Consider the following 23687-nt stretch of genomic DNA (forward strand, 5'->3'; position numbering starts at 1 on the left):
AGTTTTGACATCGGTCATCTAGTTTATGACCATTTAGTTTAGTTTTGATATTGGTCATCCAGTTTATGACCATTTAGTTTCATAAACTAGACAACCGATGTCAAACTAAACGGTAGCACAAACTGGGCGGTTTTTGATGAATCTTGATGGTACATGTATTTAACACTTTCTGCATGGCAATCTATTAACTGAATTACAGTATATGTGTATTAGATTATAGATGGTAAGCTCAGTTTTTTTCCTTTTTTCATCCAATCTGAATGATACCCGGTCCCTAGTGTTACATTTGTACCCCTCAATAACTGTAACACTGTCAAAGACAATTTCCTGACTATATCAATACACATATCTGCAGTTACACAGGTTAATCACTACATGTGTATTATATATTTTTTAAAAAGATAACCCTAATATAGAAATATGCATCAATCAAACCTGATTAGCAAGAATGACAGAAATTTTGTAATTGTGATTATCTCGGGCAGCTATCTGATATGAACTAAATATAAATCTGTAAACAATCCCTACTTGATCAGATGAGCTAACGTAATATTCGTTTAATATCAAATCTTTGTTTAAAAATTCGTAAAAATCATTTAAAATCACCAAAAATCATCTAATTTAAAACTGACCATTCAATTGTGATAATTAGTGTCCAATTTACAAGATTTTAATTTCTCAATCTCTGTTAAAAAATAAACAACCCAATTGATTATTGATGTACAATGATTAATTTTTGAACAGTGGTCAGCAAATTAAATACTTGTAATTTGGACACTCATTATCAAAATTAATCAGTCAGCTTTAAACTGGACACAAGTACAAACTAGATGATTCGGGGTGATTTTAAATAATTTTTACGAATTTTTAAACAGAGATTTGATATTAAACGAATGTGAAAGAAATTAGTGCTAGATACAAATGTACATGTACACAAAATTAAATGATACCCGGGTTACAGTGATAGTTAGATTGGCTTGTCTAATACTTGTATAGTCATTGTAAACGCTACACTGGTGATATTAGTGCTAGATACACAAGATTAAATGATACCCTGGTTACAGTGTATTCTAATCACTGATTCTGATGTTGATCGGTCAGACGTTATACATGTAATTAATCAATTACGCATGCACATATGGTAAAAGCAGCTGTCATTTTACCTCAGATGATGATGAACAATGGATGCGAGAAGATAGATAACCTGTTTAGCTGCTAGCTTAACTTTTAGACTTCATTGAAGAAAATGAATATTAGCAGGTTTGTATTCAGATGGCAAAATTAAGCTAGCTTATGACTGGCTGGTGTTTTTAAAGCCAACTTAAAACAGCCAGTAGAGTTCAGTCAAAGAATTGGTCATCATACCAAACTTGCACTGATGTCAAATAAACGGAGAGACACTTGTATAAAGTCATGGATCGTCATTTGTATCAATATTGCGATATCGAAAGAAACCGAGATCTTTGGGTTATAAATACACATTACAAGTTTCATCAAAATCAAATAAAAATTGCAACTTCTAAAGGGTCCAGAAACCTTGGTATTACATGTACATACTTTTAGACTATTTGCGTACAAGGAGCGGCCATTTTGTCCGACATTTTTGGTCAGATTTTTACTAATTTGAGATCAACCTTCACTGGGATTTAACGATTACATATTTAAATGTTTTTTAAAATTGATTACAAATTGTCACTTCTAAGAGTGTTCACAAGCTAAAAAAGTGATTTTTTGTACAATCAGGGGCCATAATCCATGAAATTACGCTCCAATACATACCAATTTCGAAAGGAACCGAGATCTTTGGGAGAAACACCTATACATGTATTTCAAGTTTCGTAAAAATCGGACAACAATTGTGACCTGTAGAGTTTGAACAAACAAATTGTGAAAGGGCAGACAGACACATGGATGCACATACACAGACTGACGGGGCCGACGACAATATACATGTACGTCCATATGAAAATGTGGGCATATAAAAAGTCTGAATTAACAATATTCACCTAAACCGAGACTAAGATCAGTTGTGTAGGCTTACACAGCTTACATGTATATTAATTTTATATTCAGTAAATTGTAGCTGTAGACACATACATGTGCAGTATGTAACATGGGAGTTGCAGTTTGTATTCAGTAAATTTTAGCTACATGTATGTACATGTACATGTAATAAGCTTATAGGAATTGCAGTAAATTTTGACTATGTAACAAAAGAGTTGTAGTTTATATTCAGTATAAGTTAGCTACACGTAAGTAACAGGAATTGCAGTTTATATTCAGTAAATTTCAGCTATGTAACATGGGAATTGCAGTATATATTCAGTAAATTTTAGCTATTTAACATGGGAATTGCTATGTAAATTCCTATATAAACGCATGGTGAGATAAATATAGAACCTGGAAATAAGAAATAATTCAGTCCAGTGATTATTTGACAAAATAAAACAATAAATTAAAGAACATAACCTACATAAGATTTTTCAGGATTTTCTGACGGCCAAGTAAGATATTTATTTTTTATTTTCAAGGGATGCCCATCATGGACTTGCCCATTTACATGTATCAAAATAATAGGTTAAATTTAAACTAACTTCAGCCTAGTCATAGTAACAAAGGAGTGAAATCTGAATAAAATTTAAGTTTTTTTTAATAATTTTAAGCGCATTACTTCACACAAGATCGACTGTATAAATTTGCTACTTAACTATGAATCAATGGATTTATAATTAAGCCCCTTACATCGCAGACAGATTTCTTCCCTCATTTAGATGAACTCCAATTATTTTTTTATTTCTGTAGTCTTGTAACATTCAAGGATATAAAAAACATCCGGAGTATAATTGAGTTCCATGGAAAGCCTGACTGTAGTGTATGATGGATGGGAATTGTGTGTGTTAGTTTTCATCAAGTCTACGATGTTAATGTGCTCTGGTTTGAGTGTCAAAACCTAGCTGGAGGTTAAATTATCAATTGCAAAAAACAATATATACATGTAGTATCATTCTGTTTTCCTGTGAATATAAGCTTGTGTTCATCTAGATTTTACTCAAACTAAGATTTTTCAAATCTCAAAAAAAAAAAAAAAATCCCAAAACAATATCAAGTAACAGAAAGAAAAGTATCACACTAGGATCCTAGGCAACGAAACATAGACAGGGCCATAGATCCCCTAATAGTAATACGCCCACCAGCAGCAATGTCATCCATGCAAACTTTAAATCATCATAAACAGTCAATATGTGTGTGAATGGAAAGATAAAAGTTTTAGATGTTATATAGGGATCGTCCTAAACCCTAATGAACAGTCTCACCAAGATTTGAACTGTGGGCTGTATGGATTTCACAAAATTTCATAAATTTGAATGTAAACAGGGGAATAACTCCACGATATGTGATCCAAAAATCTGAATTTCGATTTAGTTCTTCCGCATAAGCCAAAAACCAATCCCTGCTAACTATCTGTAAAGATCTCTGACCTGTAGAATGATGAAAATGATATACAACCACAGTTAAAGATACATTATGGGAGATTAAACATGCATTATGCAAGAGCTAAATCTGCCTATTGCAGGTCTTTCTTTAGGCCTAAAATGTTTTCTAAAGTATTAATTAGACATTAATTAACTGATCCAGGCCTTAATCAACTCTCAATGGCATCAGATTTCTCCGATATTAAATAGATTAGAATGGTTCAGCGATACTTTGATTTAATCATTTTACATCATCTACTTTCGAACTATTATAGCAAGAATGGCTAGTTCTAAATCTTACATAATGTATCTTTAAATAAAGAGCTGGCAGTTCTCACTATAATAGTTAAAAACCAGATCATGTAAAGGGAATTCATCCACTTTGGGCCAAGATTTTAGCAAGTGAATTTTCGACCTAGCCTCGATCATCAGTACTAAAGTCGGTACGATAAGAAACATTGTCTTGATTATCCATTTCATGATTAAATCAAGAATAAAAATTGAGCAGCAAATCTGATCGTAATCTAATAAATATGGCAGGCTAGCGTTGACATCGAGAGTTGATTATGGTCTGGATAAGTTAATTAATGTCTAATTAATAATTTAGATAACATTTCAGGCCTAAAGAAAGACCTGCAATAGGCAGATTTAGCTCTTGCATAATGTATGTTTAAACGTTGGTGAATAAAAACTTACCAACATGTTTCACGGTTATAAAAAATGTTTGGTTAAATTTTGCTTCTGTTACATTTTTGGGTTCACAGCCATTCACTAAAGATGTGTTGCACTTAATCCAGTAGCACACTTGTTGGTGAAAAAACACGATGTCACAGTTATCTAGTGTTGTAAGACAACAACTATTCACACATGTCACCAAATCTTGTGCCGATTTCACTTTCAGGTATTTTCCTGCTTCTTTTCCGCCAGTAGGAATAGCACTGGGGTGAATATTACTATCAAAATTATCCCGATTACCATCACAAAAAGTTCCAGTACCATAACATTCTGTATGGGAAAAAAAGAAAATTGTTAAATAAGACCATAAAGAGAGAGAGAGAGGGAGAGAGAGAGAAGGGGGGGGTTTAAAGTCAACTAACACTAAGCCATATTGGGACAATTTTTTTTATTTCAATAATTCGCTTGTATGTAGAGATCTTTTGAAGTAGCAGGAGAGAAGAGAGAGAAATGGGGTTTAACGTCCACTTGACACAAACTGGGTCATTTTGAGACTAACACATGGTTCAATTTTATTTCAATAATTCGCTTGTGCGTAGGGGTGTTTAGCTGTGGGAGGAAACCGGAGGACCCAGAGAAAACCAAGAGGATAGACAGGTGACCCTACTCCTTGTCACGTACAACAGGGAAATCGAAACCACACCAGTTGACTCAATGATAGACCTTATGATACAGTGCGCACATGCTAACCATTTGGCCATCCAACCCCCCTCGAAGTAGAAGGAAACTACAAACCCATGACTTGCATAGATAATAGGCCTTATCTACTGTTAATGCATTAAAACATTTGAACGCACATCACAGCAAAACAGCTTATTACATGTAAGTGAGCACCATCATCGTGCATCCATGGCTTCTATTTTTTTGTCTTTACTTAAGGATGGTTACATCTGACATCAAAACTTAACCTCCAGGGGTCAATTTAAAAATAGTTAGTGCCAATCTCGTCTCCCATTTCACTTTCAATATATGACTTGGGTGTGAAAGTTGGGGTTGTCAGGCAAGGAAACATATGCCCTGTCATTCGAGCAACCAACAAAGTTTATCACATTGTGAATCTTTCATCTTTTAGATACAAAGCAATACACGTATATAATTAAATTCATATAAATTTCAAGCAGATCAGATGATCACATTTTATTAAATTCAGAAATGTAAGCAAGGACAAAAACTCTTGAAATTCAATAAAATGGATATAAATTCAGCCAAAGGCACAAACATCCTCTAAGAATCAATTTAAGAATTTCACATTACATGTTTACATTAAGCTTACCTGATATTAAAAGTGCTGACATTACAAAAAATAATCCGATCTTTCTATCTTCCATCTTAGAAATAAACATCCTGATTTGGCTATTTCAAGCAACTTTCATACATAAAATTCTTTAGGTAGTTCCAAGTATTCAGTGATTGATACAAAGATTAGGTCTGCTAAATTCACAAGTCAGCCATATTGTAATTATGTTGTAGCCCATTTCAAATACATCATGCAGAAATACAGTTGTTGTTTTTTTTCTTTCTTCGAATATTTACATCACATATAACTCCATTTTCTCTCAATATTTTCCTTTCATGTCTGAAATATAAATTTGAATAAAATCAATATTGTTTTAAACAATGACCATTGTACATGGTATAGTCAAAATATGCTTAACAAGTATTAAAAATAATAGCGCTATAAAATTATAAAAATATTCAATTTCCATTTAACTTCACATCAAAATGTAGGCTACATTCAATACATAACTTCCAGAATCTACGTATATAAATCATATAATGTTCAGCTCACGAACCAAAACATTGATAATTTTGTCGCCAAAATTACTGTGCATAAAATAAATCATTTAAACAAAATATGAATATAAAGATATATTTCCTCAAGCATAAGATTGCGTCCTGTGCTTGCTAGTCTTGAGATATTTTTTGCTAGGATATTTGTAATGACCAGAAAATAGGATTTAATAAAGTCAAACTGTTTAATGATTCTGATAAATAGCGCCATAGTGCAACAAAATATTGAATTATAGGCGCTCTATAAAAAAATCATTATTATCATTAAAGGCTCAATACCACTCTTGTTGTAAATGAATAATATGTCCCAATCTTTATTCTGGTCAACAAATTGTACTATTTTACAATATTCCAATTAATTGATGATACAAATTTCATCTTAACACACCTAATTTAACAAATTGGAAAAATTCAACTAAATGATTTGAAAAGCCTGACGTAAAGCTTTTCGAATGTGACTTGGATTTAAAAATATTTTTGAACCCTCTGGACAAGTAAAATAGGATTTAATGGATAATTTACACAACAGGTAAGACACTAACACATCTAGTACTTAGAATAAGGCTATTTTTTTATTTTCTGGAGTTCAAGCCAGCAAGAGTGTTATTGTCCCTTTAAATTATTAGTTTATTGTTAAAAAATGGAATGGAACAATACTTGTCATTTTGAGACTGATATATAGTATATATTTCATTTCATGATTATGTGTACAGTGCAATGTGAGAAGAATTTTGCCCACAGCATATCCGCCTTCTCTTATTCAAATTCTGACTGCCTTGTTGTACGTGTCATGCGTACGGCTGTATGCCAATGTGTACTTCGTTTTTTCATTACATCTGAATAACTAAGCACCTCTGACAATTGAGAACCAATCTTGAGAAAGCCTGATGGTTCTGCTAGTTTTAGGCCCACGCTGGGATCAGAACACATGAATATCTAGTCAATGGCCCAGTGCCCTAACACTGTTGTGCCTTAAAAGGGTATTGACTATGTCTTTACCCTATCAATGTGCCTTCATTCCTCACACATTGCCCATAATGCTCATTCACTGCCTGTCAAGCACAAATGTACAATAGTCCACATAATGACAGCTACGTTAAAATATGCAGATTATCTAGAAGTATCTCGAAAGATATACTGTTCTGTTGATTTTTTTTCTTGGTGGTATTTCCAATCTAGACCAGCGTTTTCTCAAAATTTTTTGCTAAATTGACTGAAGTTGTACATTTGTATTGACCTAATGCTGATAATCATATAGGTTGTAAACTTTTATTAGACTGCAATCTGTTGTATCAATCCTGGGCCAATATATCAACAAATTTACTGCATACATGTAAATAGTGATGAACAACAATGTAGGTTATACATACTTTCTAGAACACCTGATATCACATCTCATTTGAAGAGTTCATAAACAAAAGTTTTGTATTTTTCTTAATGCTGGTATACTGTGAAAATATTATAGCCCTTAGTAGAACTACTTCATGGTCGAGATATCACACTTAAAAAATAACAGTGATTCAGGTTCCTTGTCACGAAAAAAAGCATAAAAAAACTCAATACATTTATTTCTAGTTTTTAGAATACATTCTGTAATAATACTATTAATAGTCTCCTCCGAAGATTTTAAACACAATGTTAGAGAAATTTGATTCTTTCAATTAACAAAAATTTGAAGTCATACATGTGTACATGTGTGAGACATGATGTCTGTTTCTGCCAATAATAAGTACACTGTACATCATAACATGCCACACTTTTAATGTTTCAATCCATTAAGAATCTAAAGCATATTAATCATTATACAGAATATCACTTTTGTCAAGTAATTAGTAGATTTATCATGATTTACCATACAAGCAGCAGGCTTGCAAATAAGCCATCTGTCACTGAAAATTTGGCTTTGTATAAATTCTGTATAAATGTAGCTTTCTTCTGCATTCATCTATATCTAAAGATGCATTATATTAGACCTATAGCAGGACTTTTTCCTGGCTACAAATCCTATATTAAAATTATTATTTAGATATTTAGTCACATGACAAGATAATCATCTCTGTAGACAATTGGATGGCCAAGATTTAAATGGATTGGTATACCAGCAAGATTTTCAAATTTAAGGATAAAATAAACAATCAACGCTACATCTTCAAGCGGTCATAAATTTACCCCCTGGAGAATAAATTAACTTCAATATATATATATTTTGCAACCATTAAATAGCAAGAGTTCTTGTTATAATAGTTCAAAAATAGATAATGAAAAATTTAATGTATTATCTAAAACTTACATAATTTAATGCATCTTTAATATTTTATATAATCCAAGCCTGAACAAGGTTAAAAGTGTCTGCCATTTTGTTTTAAACCCACGCTACATATGTATCACTTACTACATGTCACAGAACTATTGTATATTTCATCTTACATGTATCTATTATTGGAGCGTTGTGTGGATGTATTGCAGTATACATTTTTTTCATTTTAATTCTATTACAATGATTTAAAGGAGGCAAGTCGCTAGCTCAATATCATTCACATGCAGTCTTTGACATTGCAAACACGACTTCTTGGTCAATTCAAATCAACATTGATGTTGTTATCTTACCGTGAAAAGTTGGGCTTCTGATATCCAATAAGACAAGAATCGTGTGCCAGAATGCTTTCCAGCACCATTTGTATGAAGTGATCCGATGAATGAGGCTAAACATTTCCCATGTAGAAGAATACCACCGGTGTAGACTGGAATAACCAGATGGTCAATTTATTTTGGCTATGCATGTTGATGATACATAACATATGTATATTTATTTTGAGTATACAATACAAGTAGACGATATATTTAGCCTTGAAGGAATCTCTTTATTTTCGGGATGCAATACAAGTAGATCATCTATTTATCTTTGAGGGAATACCTCTTTTTTGTTTATAAAATAACTGCAGGAGAGTTCAAGCTAAATGTTTGGACACAAGATAGTGTTTTATTTTCTTGTTGCAAAAACTTGTGTTTGACTAAATTGATGTCAGGTCTCACCATGTCCTGGTACAACTCTTGTCACGTTGCATTACACGTCTGACCGTTGCATTACATGTCTGACTTTAGTGTTCAAAGCGGTGGATGGTTGAGTTGCCAAACACTAACAAGTACTGGTATGATTTAGATCTTAAGGTAGACATCTACCAAACTACATGTATATGGGTTTTCTCTGAGTATCCATTTTACCCTCAAAAGTTAAAATCACCCATCCTGTTCATGGATTTTTCATATGATTTAATCCCCACTAAATGAAGTATTTAACATTTTAATTAAGAAAATAAAACCCAAAATATAAACAGTAGAGTATTGTGAAATTTCCATTTCATCGAACTTTTGTAGCTAATTTTGACTTATATTCCTTTTAGTGCCTCAACTTTCACAATATTGTCGTTTTCAAATGACAATAAAGAAATTTTAAAGACTCCTGTGTCCAGTCGAATTATAGAAATAAAGACATATACCATATAATTATTACTTTGTATTGAGTTCACATTTATTATTAACTCCCTTTTTCTCTATCTCCCTCTCTAACTGTAGGAACATGATAATGACCATGATTATGAAAACACAGATAAAATAGTTTCTATTTAATATTATAATCAGACTTGAAATAAAGCTGACATATATACATAAATGCAAACTTTCAGGCCTGCTTTATAAATATAATGAATGGTATCTCATTTAATATTCTCATCCTGGTTTGGGGGGGGGGGGCAATTTTCTGGAAGCCCTTCTAATTGGATTTTACAGAAGTTCAATTCTTCTGGACTCTGCTCTTACCTGTACTATAGCTTAAGTATTGAACAATGATCAGATTGATTTATAACAGTTTTCATATAAAATATTGATTTTTGTACACAATTGATAATAATAATATAGTATGTTTTGACACCTGTTATTACCTGGTGTGGGGCAGACTATAATTGTCGACATGGATGTTAAAGGAAGAGTATAAACTGGAAATTATGATATAGTGAAATTAAGCCCATAGCAGTTTAGTCATCCATGCTGTCTATAAATAAAGGTATATCACTCACATTGATATTTTTTTCTCTAACACTAACAGGATCATATACAACATATTCAAACGTGATCAAAGACAACCATGCAGTAATTTTAAAAATTTGATTGATTAGGTTTCTTCCCAACACTAACATGAACATGCAATAGTTATCAAAATGTTAACTTTACACGTCCATGTACGAGTTTCAGACCTTTTAAAGTGATCAAGGGTGTAACTCAGTAATTATTGTTTATTCCAATAGTGTTTTTTATCTCATTAACATCTATGGATTTTTCTCAAAGCAACTGCATTATAACTTGAGCCTCTAGCACACATAAAGCCACATCCAATCTCTGTATGTACTAGATTATTGCCACCTTCAAACTTACAATATTTGAAAACTTCATTCTTAGTTGGCAAACAAAATAATGTATGTTTGCAGTGAATTATATTATAATTATAGAATCCTAAACAATAGGCATTATTTGGAATACTGTAAGTACCAAAGATTAAACAGTTTAAAACCTTCATATGCATATTCATCTAGTACTCATTTGAGAACACCGAAAGTGTCAAAGATTTTAAAACTGTTATATTTTAACAATTAGTATGCATGATTAAGGTCTGATTAAATAATGACAATTATTCTGACTTGCATATAGACTTACAGTGTATTGCTGCTTTAATGAGTTATGACAAACATGTACTACATAAAACATGTCTGAATTGATTTATCCATATTCTCATATATGTCTATAACTTATAAACACTATCATTATACTCAAACTCAGTAAACATTCATGATCAGTTTAGTACAGGTACAATGTCAAGATAAGAGGTGTTATCACATTCAATCTGATTAAAACATATATCCTATTTTGTTTTGTTTTTATAGTTTATACTTGTCTCTACTACACTAGGATCTTGAAGAGTTGTTATATAACCAGAGTTCTGGTAGATGTGAAGGATTAGCCAATGAAAAACTGTTGCAGCGAGTTCTTGGCGTGCGACGGAACTGTGGGTATCCCACTAGAAACATCAATGCTGACTGGTTAAACAAATGTCTGATATCACAGGGTCAAAAGCTGCATGTCTCACCCCCTGATATGACCTCCCACTACAACCAGTCAGATCTTCATGTACATGTAGTGTAGGCCATCGAAAGTATATAAAAAAAGAAACAAAATATAGATCTGTATTTTATTTTTAATCAGATTGTATCACTTTCAACACGAAAATAAATGTAACACATGTTACTTCTAGACTGGCTTCCAGTCTATGGAAACGCAAGCTATCTAATGATTATGTACTAATTATGCTTTAATTATCAGTATTGAGAGGAAACCAGAGAAACCCCACAATAGTTCTATCTTAACACTCGATCAATTAGCCTTTATTTTGATTTTGATTGAGTTATGTGTAATTGAGTACTGATTGTAGATACATGTACATTACAAATTACCCTATGGCTTCCTTACATATATCTTTCACTTGTGCTTGAAAATGATTTATAGAAAACACTTGTTGAAATGTTGTGCCATATATATATAGCCCAGTGATTGTTCTTATATGTTTTAATGTGATTAATCGCTAAATGCCACTCAAAGATGACTTGTTAATATAGTTCTTTTGTAGCTTTCAATATCCATCGTTTGTCTCTTGAATTGTCTATGAGAAACTTTTCAGTCGTTGTCAGAAAATGAGCTGTAATGATCTGGTAAGTGTTAAGTTGATGTCCAACCACATTTCTTTCTCTCAAATCTTGACAGGAGTATTAACGATCATTTCGGATGCTATTCATTTTTTCTATGCAGGTCCCAAGGTCCCCAAAGATGATGTTACAAGCTTGTCATTCTGTTAAAGTAACATCTGATATCTTATGACTGGACTTCATTTAAGATGTAAGCGACTATGAGCAGGTCAGTCATGGTCACCTTTTTAGCATACCATCATCCAATAATAATCTCAAGAATCCAACCGAGACAAACCTCCAGCCATGTCCCTTCATGTAAAGCAGCCATAGCTGTTCTATCCTTTAAATAAGGTTGACAAAATTTTAAAACATAACAAACAAGAAACGAAATACATTAATAATTATAGGACAACTCCTTAATGAAGAAACATTGCAAAATTAGATAATCATCTTAAATTTATAAAATTTACCTTAAAATCTGTAATTAACAACTGGAAATGATGTTTTCCATGAAAGACTGCGTACTGTTTATTAGAGAATGGAAAGGATTCAACCATGAGGCCCTTTTTTCTAAGTTTATTTAACAGGACGTCAAATTTCAATTAACTCACTCAAACAAAACAAGGAAAAACAAACATTTAGCTACGAGGACATAAGGTTTAAACAAAGTCCTTTTTTGGCCTAAAGAAAATTTTGCTTCAATTTTCAATTAAAAACGTGAGGTCCACTTATTTAAAGGACAATATTGGCGTCAGTCATTATCACATATGTGATAGAACTGGTTAAAAACATTCCAAATATAATTTTAACACAGAGATGTTGCTACGATAGATGCATTATGAAGATTTCAAGAAAGGGAAGTGACGGACGCAAAAGGAAAACTAAGTTATCCTTTTATGTACATTGTAACTGACTGAAGTGACAAGTGATAACAGATACATGGCAAATTTCTGCTCACTAATAATTCCTTCGAAGACCACAAATTGTTATATGAGACTGTGGGGGAATATCTGACAATTCAAAAAAAAATAATTGACTGGCGCTAGATAATAGAAAGCAAGAAAAATAGAAAAAGTCAGCCTGGTTTACATGGATGTAAAACTACCCATTTCTCATTCTCTGTACTACATGTACATTTTGATCATTGCTTGATAAAGACAAGAGACGACCCATCCTGACCTAACCCCCTACCCAGTTAAATACACAGTAATAAATTCAAAATTGTGCTTGCTGCATATAGTTGTGTCATAAATGTCATTTAAATGTTTTCGAACAGATGGCTAGCAATAAAATATTATCATGCTATTGTTTGTTGTACATGTATCTAGTTTTTAAAAGTAGTTATAGCTGCATGTACATAACCAGCGGCTGCCAGGCAGGATACGCCCACATTTTTGAGAGATGGATAGAGAACAAGCTAAAAAGGAAGTGATTTTTCTTACAATCAAGGGCCATAATTCAGAAAAATTACAATTCGATATGCGCAAATATCGAAAGGAACCAAGATCTTTGGGTTATAAACTTACATTTCAAGTTTCAACAAAATCAGATAAAAATTGTGACCTCTATAGGGTCCACAACCTTGATATACCATATTTTTACGCTATTTGAGAACGAGGGGCGGCCATTTTGTCTGTCAGTTTTGGGCCGATTTTCACCAAATTCGAACTCAGCCAACCTTAGGGTGTAACGGTGATATAATAATACGATTTTTTAAATCGGATAAAAATTATGACCTCTATAGGGTCCACAAGCTAAAAACGCGATTTTTCGTACAATCAGGGGCCATATGTGCGAATACCGAAAGGAACCGAGATCTTTGGGTTATAAACTTACATTTCAAGTTTCAACAAAATCGGATAAAAATTGTGGCCTCTACAGTGTTCACAAGCAAAAAACGTCTTTTTTTCGTACAATCAGGGGCCATAATCCATGAAGTTACAGTCCGATACATGCCAATATCGAAAGGAACCAAGATCTTCTTAGGGTGATAAACCTATATTTCAAGTTTCATTGAAATTGGATAAAAATTGTGACCTGTAGACTGTTCACAAACAATTGTGGACGGACGGGGGGCGACGACAATATACGTCCACATGAAAATGTGGGCATATAAAAACAATGTGATGTTGTCAATATTCAAGTCATGTTTACTGGACATTCAGAAGGGAGTAGCTTAAGAACCACCTGTACATGACAGGAGTAGGGTCATGTACTACTAACCTTATTTGTTTTTTTAAGTACTCAAGTTTCCTCCTACTTCTAAAGATCACTGTGCACAAACAGATTATTCAAACAGAAATATAGGCCTACCATATAAATAAACTCTCTTGATCAAATCAGTTGAAGGCATTAAAAAATGGAATGGAGTTGAATGAACGTCTTACGTATACAAAAAAAAGAGTGATATTTTGCCTTGACATTGGTGCTACAAGCTTCTCTTATTTCAACTTGAATTTTCAACTTTCACAGTATCTTTAAATGGTTGCCAACGGCATACAGGACCTCAGTTTCTGATTCCGTCCGTCAGGCCATCATTCTTGCACCACTGATAAGGGCAAACAAGACGGAAAATCTGAAGGAATTTTCTCAGCTAACACTGAGATCGAAACACAGAACCTTGTTTGTTATGGAGCACCTTGCTATACTAGCAGAAATGCAAAAAAAAACAGGTATCCTAATTGCCTCTTTCCCTATTAGTTACCCAGGTAAATTTCATAGAAGACCAAAAATGTACATGAAAATTAACAAAAATGAAATACCATATATTACAGTGACTATGAGAACACAGTTACCACATGCACATTACATTTTATATTGAACAGGTCACACATTTTATGTCAATTATAGGTTATTATATATAACAAGTTGCTGTCCTATTTTTAAATGTTTAATTGAGTGTGAAAGTGATAAGTATATAAGTAGGTATGATAATATGCATGTAACCTTAAGCTACATGTATTATTAAAAGGTTATATATATACATTTGTCAGCATGTTCTACTAAAATTCTCTTAAAATCTGGTGGTTATCAGATTTTTACTTCATGGGAAAAACCTGATCCCAAATACATGTACTTTGATCAGAATGTTACAACTTGTTCATTTCAGTTATTCAAAATCAACCAATATCTAATGGTAGATACTACATGTACAGGTATAATCTTTAAATGGCTTTTAGTAACTGGACAGAGTGAAAACAAAAACACATACCGGTATACTAATAGAAAACAGCCACTAGTGTTTTTAAGGTGGTGTTTCAAAGAATATTCTCTCACCGTTATCAAGCTAATCTAGTAGCTGTTTTTCATAAGTACATGTATGTGTTTTTATTTTTACATAGGTTGATTTTTAAATCAATAACAGACTCAGAATAATAATGATCATAAACACTTAGGTTAATTCAGACAGACAGTTATTTCTCGTGCTTGTCACCTTGCCATCTTCGGTTTCTTGTTGTTTAATAGTCTTCAAGAATACTTGTCTGATATTAAAATCCCTTGACTATTCTTGTTAACAGTATATAATGATTCAATTTATCTTCTGTGTGTATATATTCAAATCCAAATTGTTTTAATATAACTGAAACTGGTGTCTAACCTCAAGGCATGGAAAAAGATACATTATGTAAGATTTAGATAAAGAACTAACCATTCTTACTATAATATAATAGCTCAAAAATAGATAATGTAAAATGAAAATATTGAAAATTTCATTAAAATTACTTCATTCTGAGTTAAGTTATAACTGTTTGTAGTTTTGACAAGATGTGTGCATTATAGTAACCAGGGCACTGGTATATTCGAGACTTAACCTCGCTTTCCCATTTTTAAATTAAATTTTTAGATGGCGAACCATTCTAATCTAGTTAAAATCTCAAGTATCTGATGCTATCGAGACTTGATTATGGTCTTGTTCTGTTAATAAATGTCTAATTAATAGTTTATATAACATTTCAGACCTAAAGAAAGACCTGCAATAGACAGATTTAGCTCTTACATAATGTATGTTTAATATCTATTCTATAAATTCAATGTATCGAAATTATTTTCTTTAAAATGAAGCCTTGTCTGTATTATTGTACCCCGGAACTATATTGTGCAGAAAGTAAAAGGAGATGCAGGACATAGCTACATATACCAAGTAATTGTCAGAATGAACAGTGTACAAATTTGGGTGAATTGATCCCTTTGATGGCCTCTTGTTTGTTTATTTTTAAGCCCATCTTCATTAGCCCAGTCGATGCAGAACAGTATGACATTAAACCCCATTCCTTTTCATCTTTAAGCATGCCTCTTCTTTTACTGTAGATACAGGTACATGTACCTCAAAGTCTAATTAATCATAAAAGTTCATATTTCAGTTTGTTATTGAAAGGAAAGGATTGAACTGCAGAACAAATTATGATCAAATGGATTGCCTCACATTCATTTAACACGTACACCGTACATAAGGTAAACTCAATATGCACTTCACATTGTTAATATGATCAGCATATGAGTGGTACAGTGATTCTAAAGCCATAGCCTAATGTGTTTTACTTCATGTAATGATTGAACATAAATTAATAATAACATTGTCAAGTCAAGATAATTAATACCTCAACTGCATATTTGTGTGTCGCCTATTTAATTGGAGCATTCAGCCCCACTCCCCATTCCATCAAATCACAATCTCCAAAGGTCTACATCAAAATTAATTTGTTTACTCAACTTTCAATCACTGTTTATGAGAAATATCTTTAATCCAGAAACACAAAACATTGCACATAGTTTTTTATTGATGTATTTGAAACATTTGAGTAAATTCTGAGAATGTTTTGTGAAACCGGTGCCTGATTATGACTTCCTGTGCTCAAAAAAGAATATAAAAGCCCCCTGGAAAGCAGTTATTCCATACATAGCACTTTCTTGAATGACCATGTTAAGCAACCAAATGAAAAAACCTAACCATTTACTTACATCGTTTGACGATGAAAATTTTAAAGTTATCAGATTCAGTAATACTACTACATCAAATAGAGAGAGAGATAGAGAGATGGGGTTTAACATCCACTCGACACAAACTAATCCAGGAGGTTGGACAGACGACCATACTCCTCGTCTCATACAACCGGGGAATCGAAACCACGCCAGTTGACTCGTTGACAGGCCTTATAATACAGCGTGCACATGTTAACCATTCGCCCCCCCCCCCCAAATAGAATAAAAGGATAGAAAATATAAAACCCGAATCCATCAAACATCTTTTAATAGATCAACAGACGTTTTGGTGTTTGATTACATTCAAGATGAATTTACAGAATAACAAATAGAGAAGTTAAAGAAAATACACTGATTAAAGATAGGCAACTGTTAAATTGACAGTAAGATTGTGCCCCGATTTATTTACAATTTAAATTTTATCAAAAGGTATCTGATCATATGATGTGACTATTTGAAAAAGAAAATTTTTCAACTCATAAATGAGGCAGAGATGAAATTAATAGAACTATTTACGGACATTCAACTAGATGGTTAGCTTAGGATCAATGGTATTACATTTATCTGTACATGTATCTAGTTTTAATTTAAAAAAACACTGCAGACAATTAACAGGAGCTACACCATAGACAAAACTCCTACCAAAATAAAATTTAAGCACAGATCTATAAAATGGATGAACTTTTTCCATGGTCCAGTGGTTTTATATGTGAATGATTTACATGAATGCAGAAACTATAATTCGTGTACATAATTACCAGAAATATTGTTCATAATAACGTCTGGACAATTTATATTTATTCTTATTAATTCTATGAATGAAACCTCTTAGGATTTAGGTAATTGATTTGGAGTGGTGATTTGTTTTTTGATCTCTCAGTAGAGTTTGAGCCAGGGCTTCCACTTCCAAATTTTCCCAGCCGGTCATTTTTCGCACGGTGAATGTGGTGTTATTTTTAGCACATAATAAATAGCCACAAAACAACATGCTATTGAAATATCAATCGGGTTTAATGGGGTCAAGGACAGTCACACAAAATGCAATGTCACATTGCATTTATACCAACCCACCCCTGTAATAAAGTAAGGAACATGTGTTATCATTTATCATCATTTATTTATTTATATACATTCATAAAATATAACAATAACAAGATACATTCATTCATCACAAGTACACTATTTTTTTACTTATTGACATCACCTGTATATACTCATCGGAAATCTGATGGACATATTTAAAAATGGCAGCGAGCGTAAAACTCCATTGTGTCAAGCAAAAGTAACATAGAATCTATCAATTGTTAAATAAAAGAAAAATGGATTAAAAACACACCTGACAACACATCTTTGGTGGGGGAATATCATATCTTAACCACAGGAATGTTTGTGACCATTTACAAACCAGAAGGTCTCTGATTTGCTCAGGATTTTCTGCCATACATGTAGCTTCCCATTGTCAGTGATGTAGAAAACCTGAGATCCTGTGTACATTGGTGTGCATGTAAAAGATCTCTTTAACACTGGAATTGGAAATAAGAGTAGGTAGTAGCGCCACTGTCCTGTCAACATACCCCTCATACATGTAGCACATTGTGCCCATCTTCACAAAAGTAGAATTTCCATGTAAAATGTACTGTAGGTGGACAATCTCCTTTAAGCTAGTTCTAGTTGAGCAAGATGTAAATGGTGAAAACATGAGCTGGCACAAGAACACTGAATTAAACAAAACCATTAACCTGACTCAGGATTTCACATCTCACTATCGATTACGATTGATTATGCTTCAGTTATTTATGTACATTGTACTGTAATAAAATCCTCACCAGAGGTTAATTTTCAAGATTAGCATTTTCTAATTTTACGAACAGTAATTCAACTATATCCATTGAGAGGCAACCTTTTTGAACATTGTAAAGCTTAATTAATGATCCTGTAAACCGATTGCATGTCTGCAGCCACATGGGAAAGTCATGCACACTGTAGGTCAATATAGGTTTTCAATTCCCTGGTTTATACTGTATATAACTATAGAAGGCAAGCCTCACAACCCAGGTTTTGGCAAACTACAGCCGGATACTGACATGTTGATTGTTAACTGCCATCAGCAATCATACTGCTGAAAGCAACCGTTTAACCATTTCCCACACTTTAGTTCAAAACAATTTCAAATGTTTGATCTATGAAAGAAAGTTTTTATTTCCTTAATAGTTACAGAAATACAGCAATGGTGCCTTGACAGCAATCTGATTACCATGAAACCAGTTAGTAGAGGTAATTCAGAAATTCAATTTGGATAACTTGTCCAACTCGTGAGTAGGACTGCATAATATGGTCTTTGATAGAAAGTTATGGACTTGCTTTCTCAACATCAGTAAAAAGCCACCACAGCTCCTATGCCATTTGTTTGCCAATTAATTCAGAAAATGAGTTTTCAAATGCTGTATTTATAAAAGTGAAACTTTGTAGATCCTGCTGGAAACTGTACATTAAAACTTAAACTGGACCAAAATTCAAACCGCAAAAGTACATGTACTGAAATCAGGTAAGTGACAAGTGCATCAGTTACATGGATCATGAATCCAGACATTCCAATTTTGTTATGAAGTGTAGCCTATAATCACCATATTTGAAAATGAACGTGACTGACATTCTGAAACATGGATGTTTTGGTCCGCAACTACCCTCTTATTAATCACATGTATTCCTGTTTTATAATTATCATAAAAAAGGAGCTAAACCTGTAACTCCATTTTTCCAAAAAATTTGAAATCAAAAACATGAATTAAAATTCAATATTAGTCCATTTCAATCAATATTGGTGTTATCTTGCCTTGAAAATATGGGATCCTAATATCCAATATTTAAGGATTACGCATTACATGTAACTTTTCAGCACCAAACTTATTAAGACTTTGTAGACTTGTTCCATGCATAAAATAACCTAGAGGACACATAACACTGTCTGACCGTTTGTTGTGTAATAATGGATATACAAGCGGAAAGAAAAAACTATTTGTAGCAAACAAGAAGTTCTCCCCAACTAGATCAATTCGTCGGTAGGCAGACGAAGTGACTTATCTTCATACCGTACCTATTGACGATAAGTCACTTCGTCTGCCTACCGACGAATTGTTGAATAAATCATGACGTTGCATACATCAGTAAACTATCATGGCTGCCTCCAGAAAGTTTCACACTGGACGAAGTATCCCAATTAAGTCACGTGACCAGAAGGAATTCACTGTACAACGCGTTTATAGACTACCATTTTTGAATACTATAAAATGATTTTGAGTGCGGTGGAGTAGTGCATTGAAGTGAATATGTACTTTTTACATCTGAATTGTTGTAGTTTAAAACTTGTTGTGGACATATTCAAAGCATTTACTCAAAATCTTGTTTGAAGGTAAATAATGAACAAAGATTTTAAAATACCGGTACTTTGAGTTGATATTTTGTAACGTTTTTGGTGTAGAAATGTCGCTTATAACCTAGAGCTACTTCCGATGTATGGTTGCCAGGATTATCAATATCTCTTTTTAGCTGGAATTTATAGAATTTCCAAGAAAACTCATCATTCTTTGGTGTTTCCATGGATACCAGACAAGCATGGTCTATAGCCAAACAATGTACCATAAGTTTCTTGGAGGTGCATTTAGCATTGTTCTAATGACAAATTTGATGAAAATCCATGCAGGCATAACTGAGAAAATTTGATATAAATATAAAGAATGTGGGGACCCTTCGGGACTAAATCTTACGAAATCGTATACTTGTCATTGCAAAAGTTGCTCCGGTGATACAGCACTACGCAGGTCCACCGGAGACCCTTTTTGTGCTCCGGTCCCTGACAACTATATAAAAGGAACATCCGCACAATTTCATTTAAACCTGATGAGTTTGAAATGAACGAAATTAGTTGCTTCATGAGAGAAATCTGGGGCGGCTACTCGCCACTCATAGATTTCTAATTTGAGAAAATTTTACTTTTGTTGTCATCAGCATCCTTTATTTATTATTATCATGCTTAATTTTGGGCCAAGTTTGGAACATAATTGGTAAAAAAAATTGGTATTTTTTTGATTAATACGTAAGCTTAGTTTATCACCCCAAATAAAAAATGGTATATCAGATTATGAACAAAACTTACAGTGCTAGCTTTAAAATGTGCATTTTAGAGTATTCAACGCCCTTAAGATATAATAATGAACATTTTAAAATCAATACATGAGTCGTGTATTCTATGATTTCGGTTGCCATTAGTATGACCAAAAAAAACTTATCCTACATGTACAAGACAATGCAGACGTAATCAGTACTGGCTGATTCAAAAAATAATAATAAAAATAAAACATGTAGAATGGACTAAGATGGTATAAACAACTGAAGTTCAATTTGGACTGTTCATGCATACTTCACCAAACATAATTTATTAGAAATTACAATAAAAAAATTAAAAAATTGAAAATAAATCCCTTTACACTGTATATGGATTTATATTACATTAATAATCATGTTTTTTTAGACCAATGTTCATTTATTTTAAGATTTCAAAGAATAGATCTCGAGCCATATACATTGTACACCCTTTAATATACAGCAATAATGAACACTTTTAAGTGCTTGGCATATGGGCGTGTGCAGAAAATAAGCAGGGGGCGGAGGGACTGTTCCTGCGTGACTGGTCATGGAGCCTCTCTGGCCATGGAGCCTCTGGAAATGGGTATGGGGTTCTCCCTCCAGAAAAGTTAGAAAGTTTGAAGTCGATTTCCTTGCATCTGCGAGAGAGAGAGAGATGGGGTTTGATGTCCGCTCCACACAAACTAGGTCATTTTGGGACTAACATACGGTTCAATTTTATTTCAATGATTAGCTTGCGCGTTGGGGTCTTTAGCAGTGGGGGGAAACCAGAGGGCCCAGAGAAAACCCACTAAGTTGGACAGGCGAGATCCTTGTCACATACAGGGTTTTTTAAGAGGAAATAAACAATCATATAATATTCTAAATATTATTAATAATCTGCATATTCATTCACGTGATAATGAATCTATTCTTATTCAGTTATAAATTACTTTATCATACTTGGCATTGACCCTGATAAGCTAATCATTAGAGAGTGTGTTCCTGGCTGTCACTCCAATTCAAAGCTGAAAGCAAATTAACAAAATCACAACACTAACATAATACTCACCACTCAACAAGGGTCAATTCACAAGCATTACGCGAATGTTTCTCCATGAAAACAAGCTATAGGTGTATGAAGTGACTACAAAATATAACTGTCAATACGCTACATATTCTGGCTTGAATTGATATACATTTCAAAACAATCCTCCAGCTGTGAATACTTCGATTTTAGATAAATTTCCTAATCCGTTATCTCGCCATACGCAGAACGTCATAGATTATCGTGCTTCTGATTTATCCACCAATCAATAAACAAGCGCGTCATTTTCTGCGGGACAGAAACATGTCAGCCTCCAAGAAGCGCAACAGATTGTAAACATTACATGAATCATTAGTTTTATGATAATTTATGGACAGCTTTATTGATCAATACATTTCTTATTTTATGTAGCGACTATGTCAGGGATTGTGCAGTATGTTGTAGTTAGAAGTGACCTGATTAGTGCATTAAAATGGCCAACAGGGGCCATAATTGCACAGGCCTGTCATGCATGTACAGCCGTGATGCACAACTTTTATCAAGATTCCAACACACAAGAATATTTAGCTGATTTAGATAGAATGCATAAAGTAATCTTAGAGGTAATTTTTTAAACGATTTGCTAAAAATGGAAGTTATATTTTAGCTTTAAGAAACTACTTGAATGAAGGGAAGCCATTCATTTACCTTTGCCTTTACACATTGCAAACTCTTTTTTTTTTCTTTTTTTTTTTATTCAGCACAGAATTTAACCACATAAGAGACTTAATAGAGTTAGACGAGACGAAAGGGGTATTCCATAGTGGTCTTTAGATTTGGGAAACCAAATTAGGGAAACCAAATTAGGGAAACGAAATTATTGTTTCCAGTTGGTATTAAAACTAACAGGAAAGGGCTCTAAGATACATATATGTATCATCTTTCAAAACATTCCTGGGAAGGCAAAGTATACCCCCTCCTCCCATAGACCTCTGACAGCCTGTTCCTTAATCTGCCTTTGAGCTTGACTTATTTTTGTGAGATGTTGATGAGTATTGCTTGATGTTCATGACTAATAAATGAGCCATCAAGTTTTTATTTAATCAAATGGCATTTGTGAAATGAAATTTATGATACAAAAAAAAACTGCCATAATTATAGTAAATTTAACTCGTGCAAAAAAGACAACCCACAACATGCCAGCAGCACCAATAAGTGTTGGGCAAAATCATTTGATCAGCCTCTGTTTAATTTGACTCAATTCTTCTCAAATTATCATTTATTTTTTTCTTTCAGGCAAAAGATGAAGATAGTTTGAAGAAATTATCCGATATATTAACAGAAAATAATATAGATCATAAACTGTGGATAGAACAACCTGAAAATATTCCAACTTGTATAGCAGCAAAACCTGATAAAAAAGAAAATATTCAAAAATATTTTAAAGGATTTAAGTTATTTAAATAAAAAATTGTAAATATTTGTAATAAAATAATTGTGAGTAGAAACGAAACCACTTCTCCACAACCAGACACCAGCTAGGGATGGCCCACACTGATTGGCACCCCCAACCCAGAATTCAACCATTGGGACTACACCTCATTCCCCCCCCCCCCTCAACACACACACACACAATTGGAAGCTTTGGTCTAGGAGACTGTAAAGTCCAGTAGAAGTGATATTTGGAGTAACAGAAACTACCAGTTTGATCAGCGCTTCAAAGACCCAAATTATGAAGCTCAGCTCTCGGTGTTGATTTTATTAGTTCCACCACTTATTCATGGCCTTGGTCATATACAATAAATAGGTTTAGACTACTCATATATA

The 23687-nt window shown here is 33.2% G+C and overlaps 1 protein-coding gene across 2 annotated transcripts in view; it reads right to left on the reverse strand.

Moving 5' to 3' along the window:
- LOC126815670 (dyslexia-associated protein KIAA0319-like protein) overlaps positions 1–22237 on the reverse strand; it is a 70796-nt gene extending 48559 nt beyond the window's left edge. The window contains exons 1-3 of one of the 2 annotated variants that reach the window (XM_050541537.2): positions 21906–22236; positions 5482–5784; positions 4170–4478 (exon numbers count right to left, since the gene is read on the reverse strand). In XM_050541537.2, the coding sequence (XP_050397494.1) occupies positions 4170–4478; positions 5482–5551 (379 nt within the window). In that variant the 5' untranslated portion in view covers positions 5552–5784; positions 21906–22236. Of the gene's footprint in view, positions 1–4169; positions 4479–5481; positions 5785–21905 lie in introns of both variants that reach the window. The other variant, XM_050541552.2, reaches the window with a different exon arrangement.
- Between the last annotated feature and the right edge of the window lie 1450 nt (positions 22238–23687).

The sequence above is a fragment of the Patella vulgata genome, chromosome 1 (genome assembly GCF_932274485.2).
Source record: "Patella vulgata chromosome 1, xgPatVulg1.2, whole genome shotgun sequence".
Taxonomy (NCBI): domain Eukaryota; kingdom Metazoa; phylum Mollusca; class Gastropoda; family Patellidae; genus Patella; species Patella vulgata.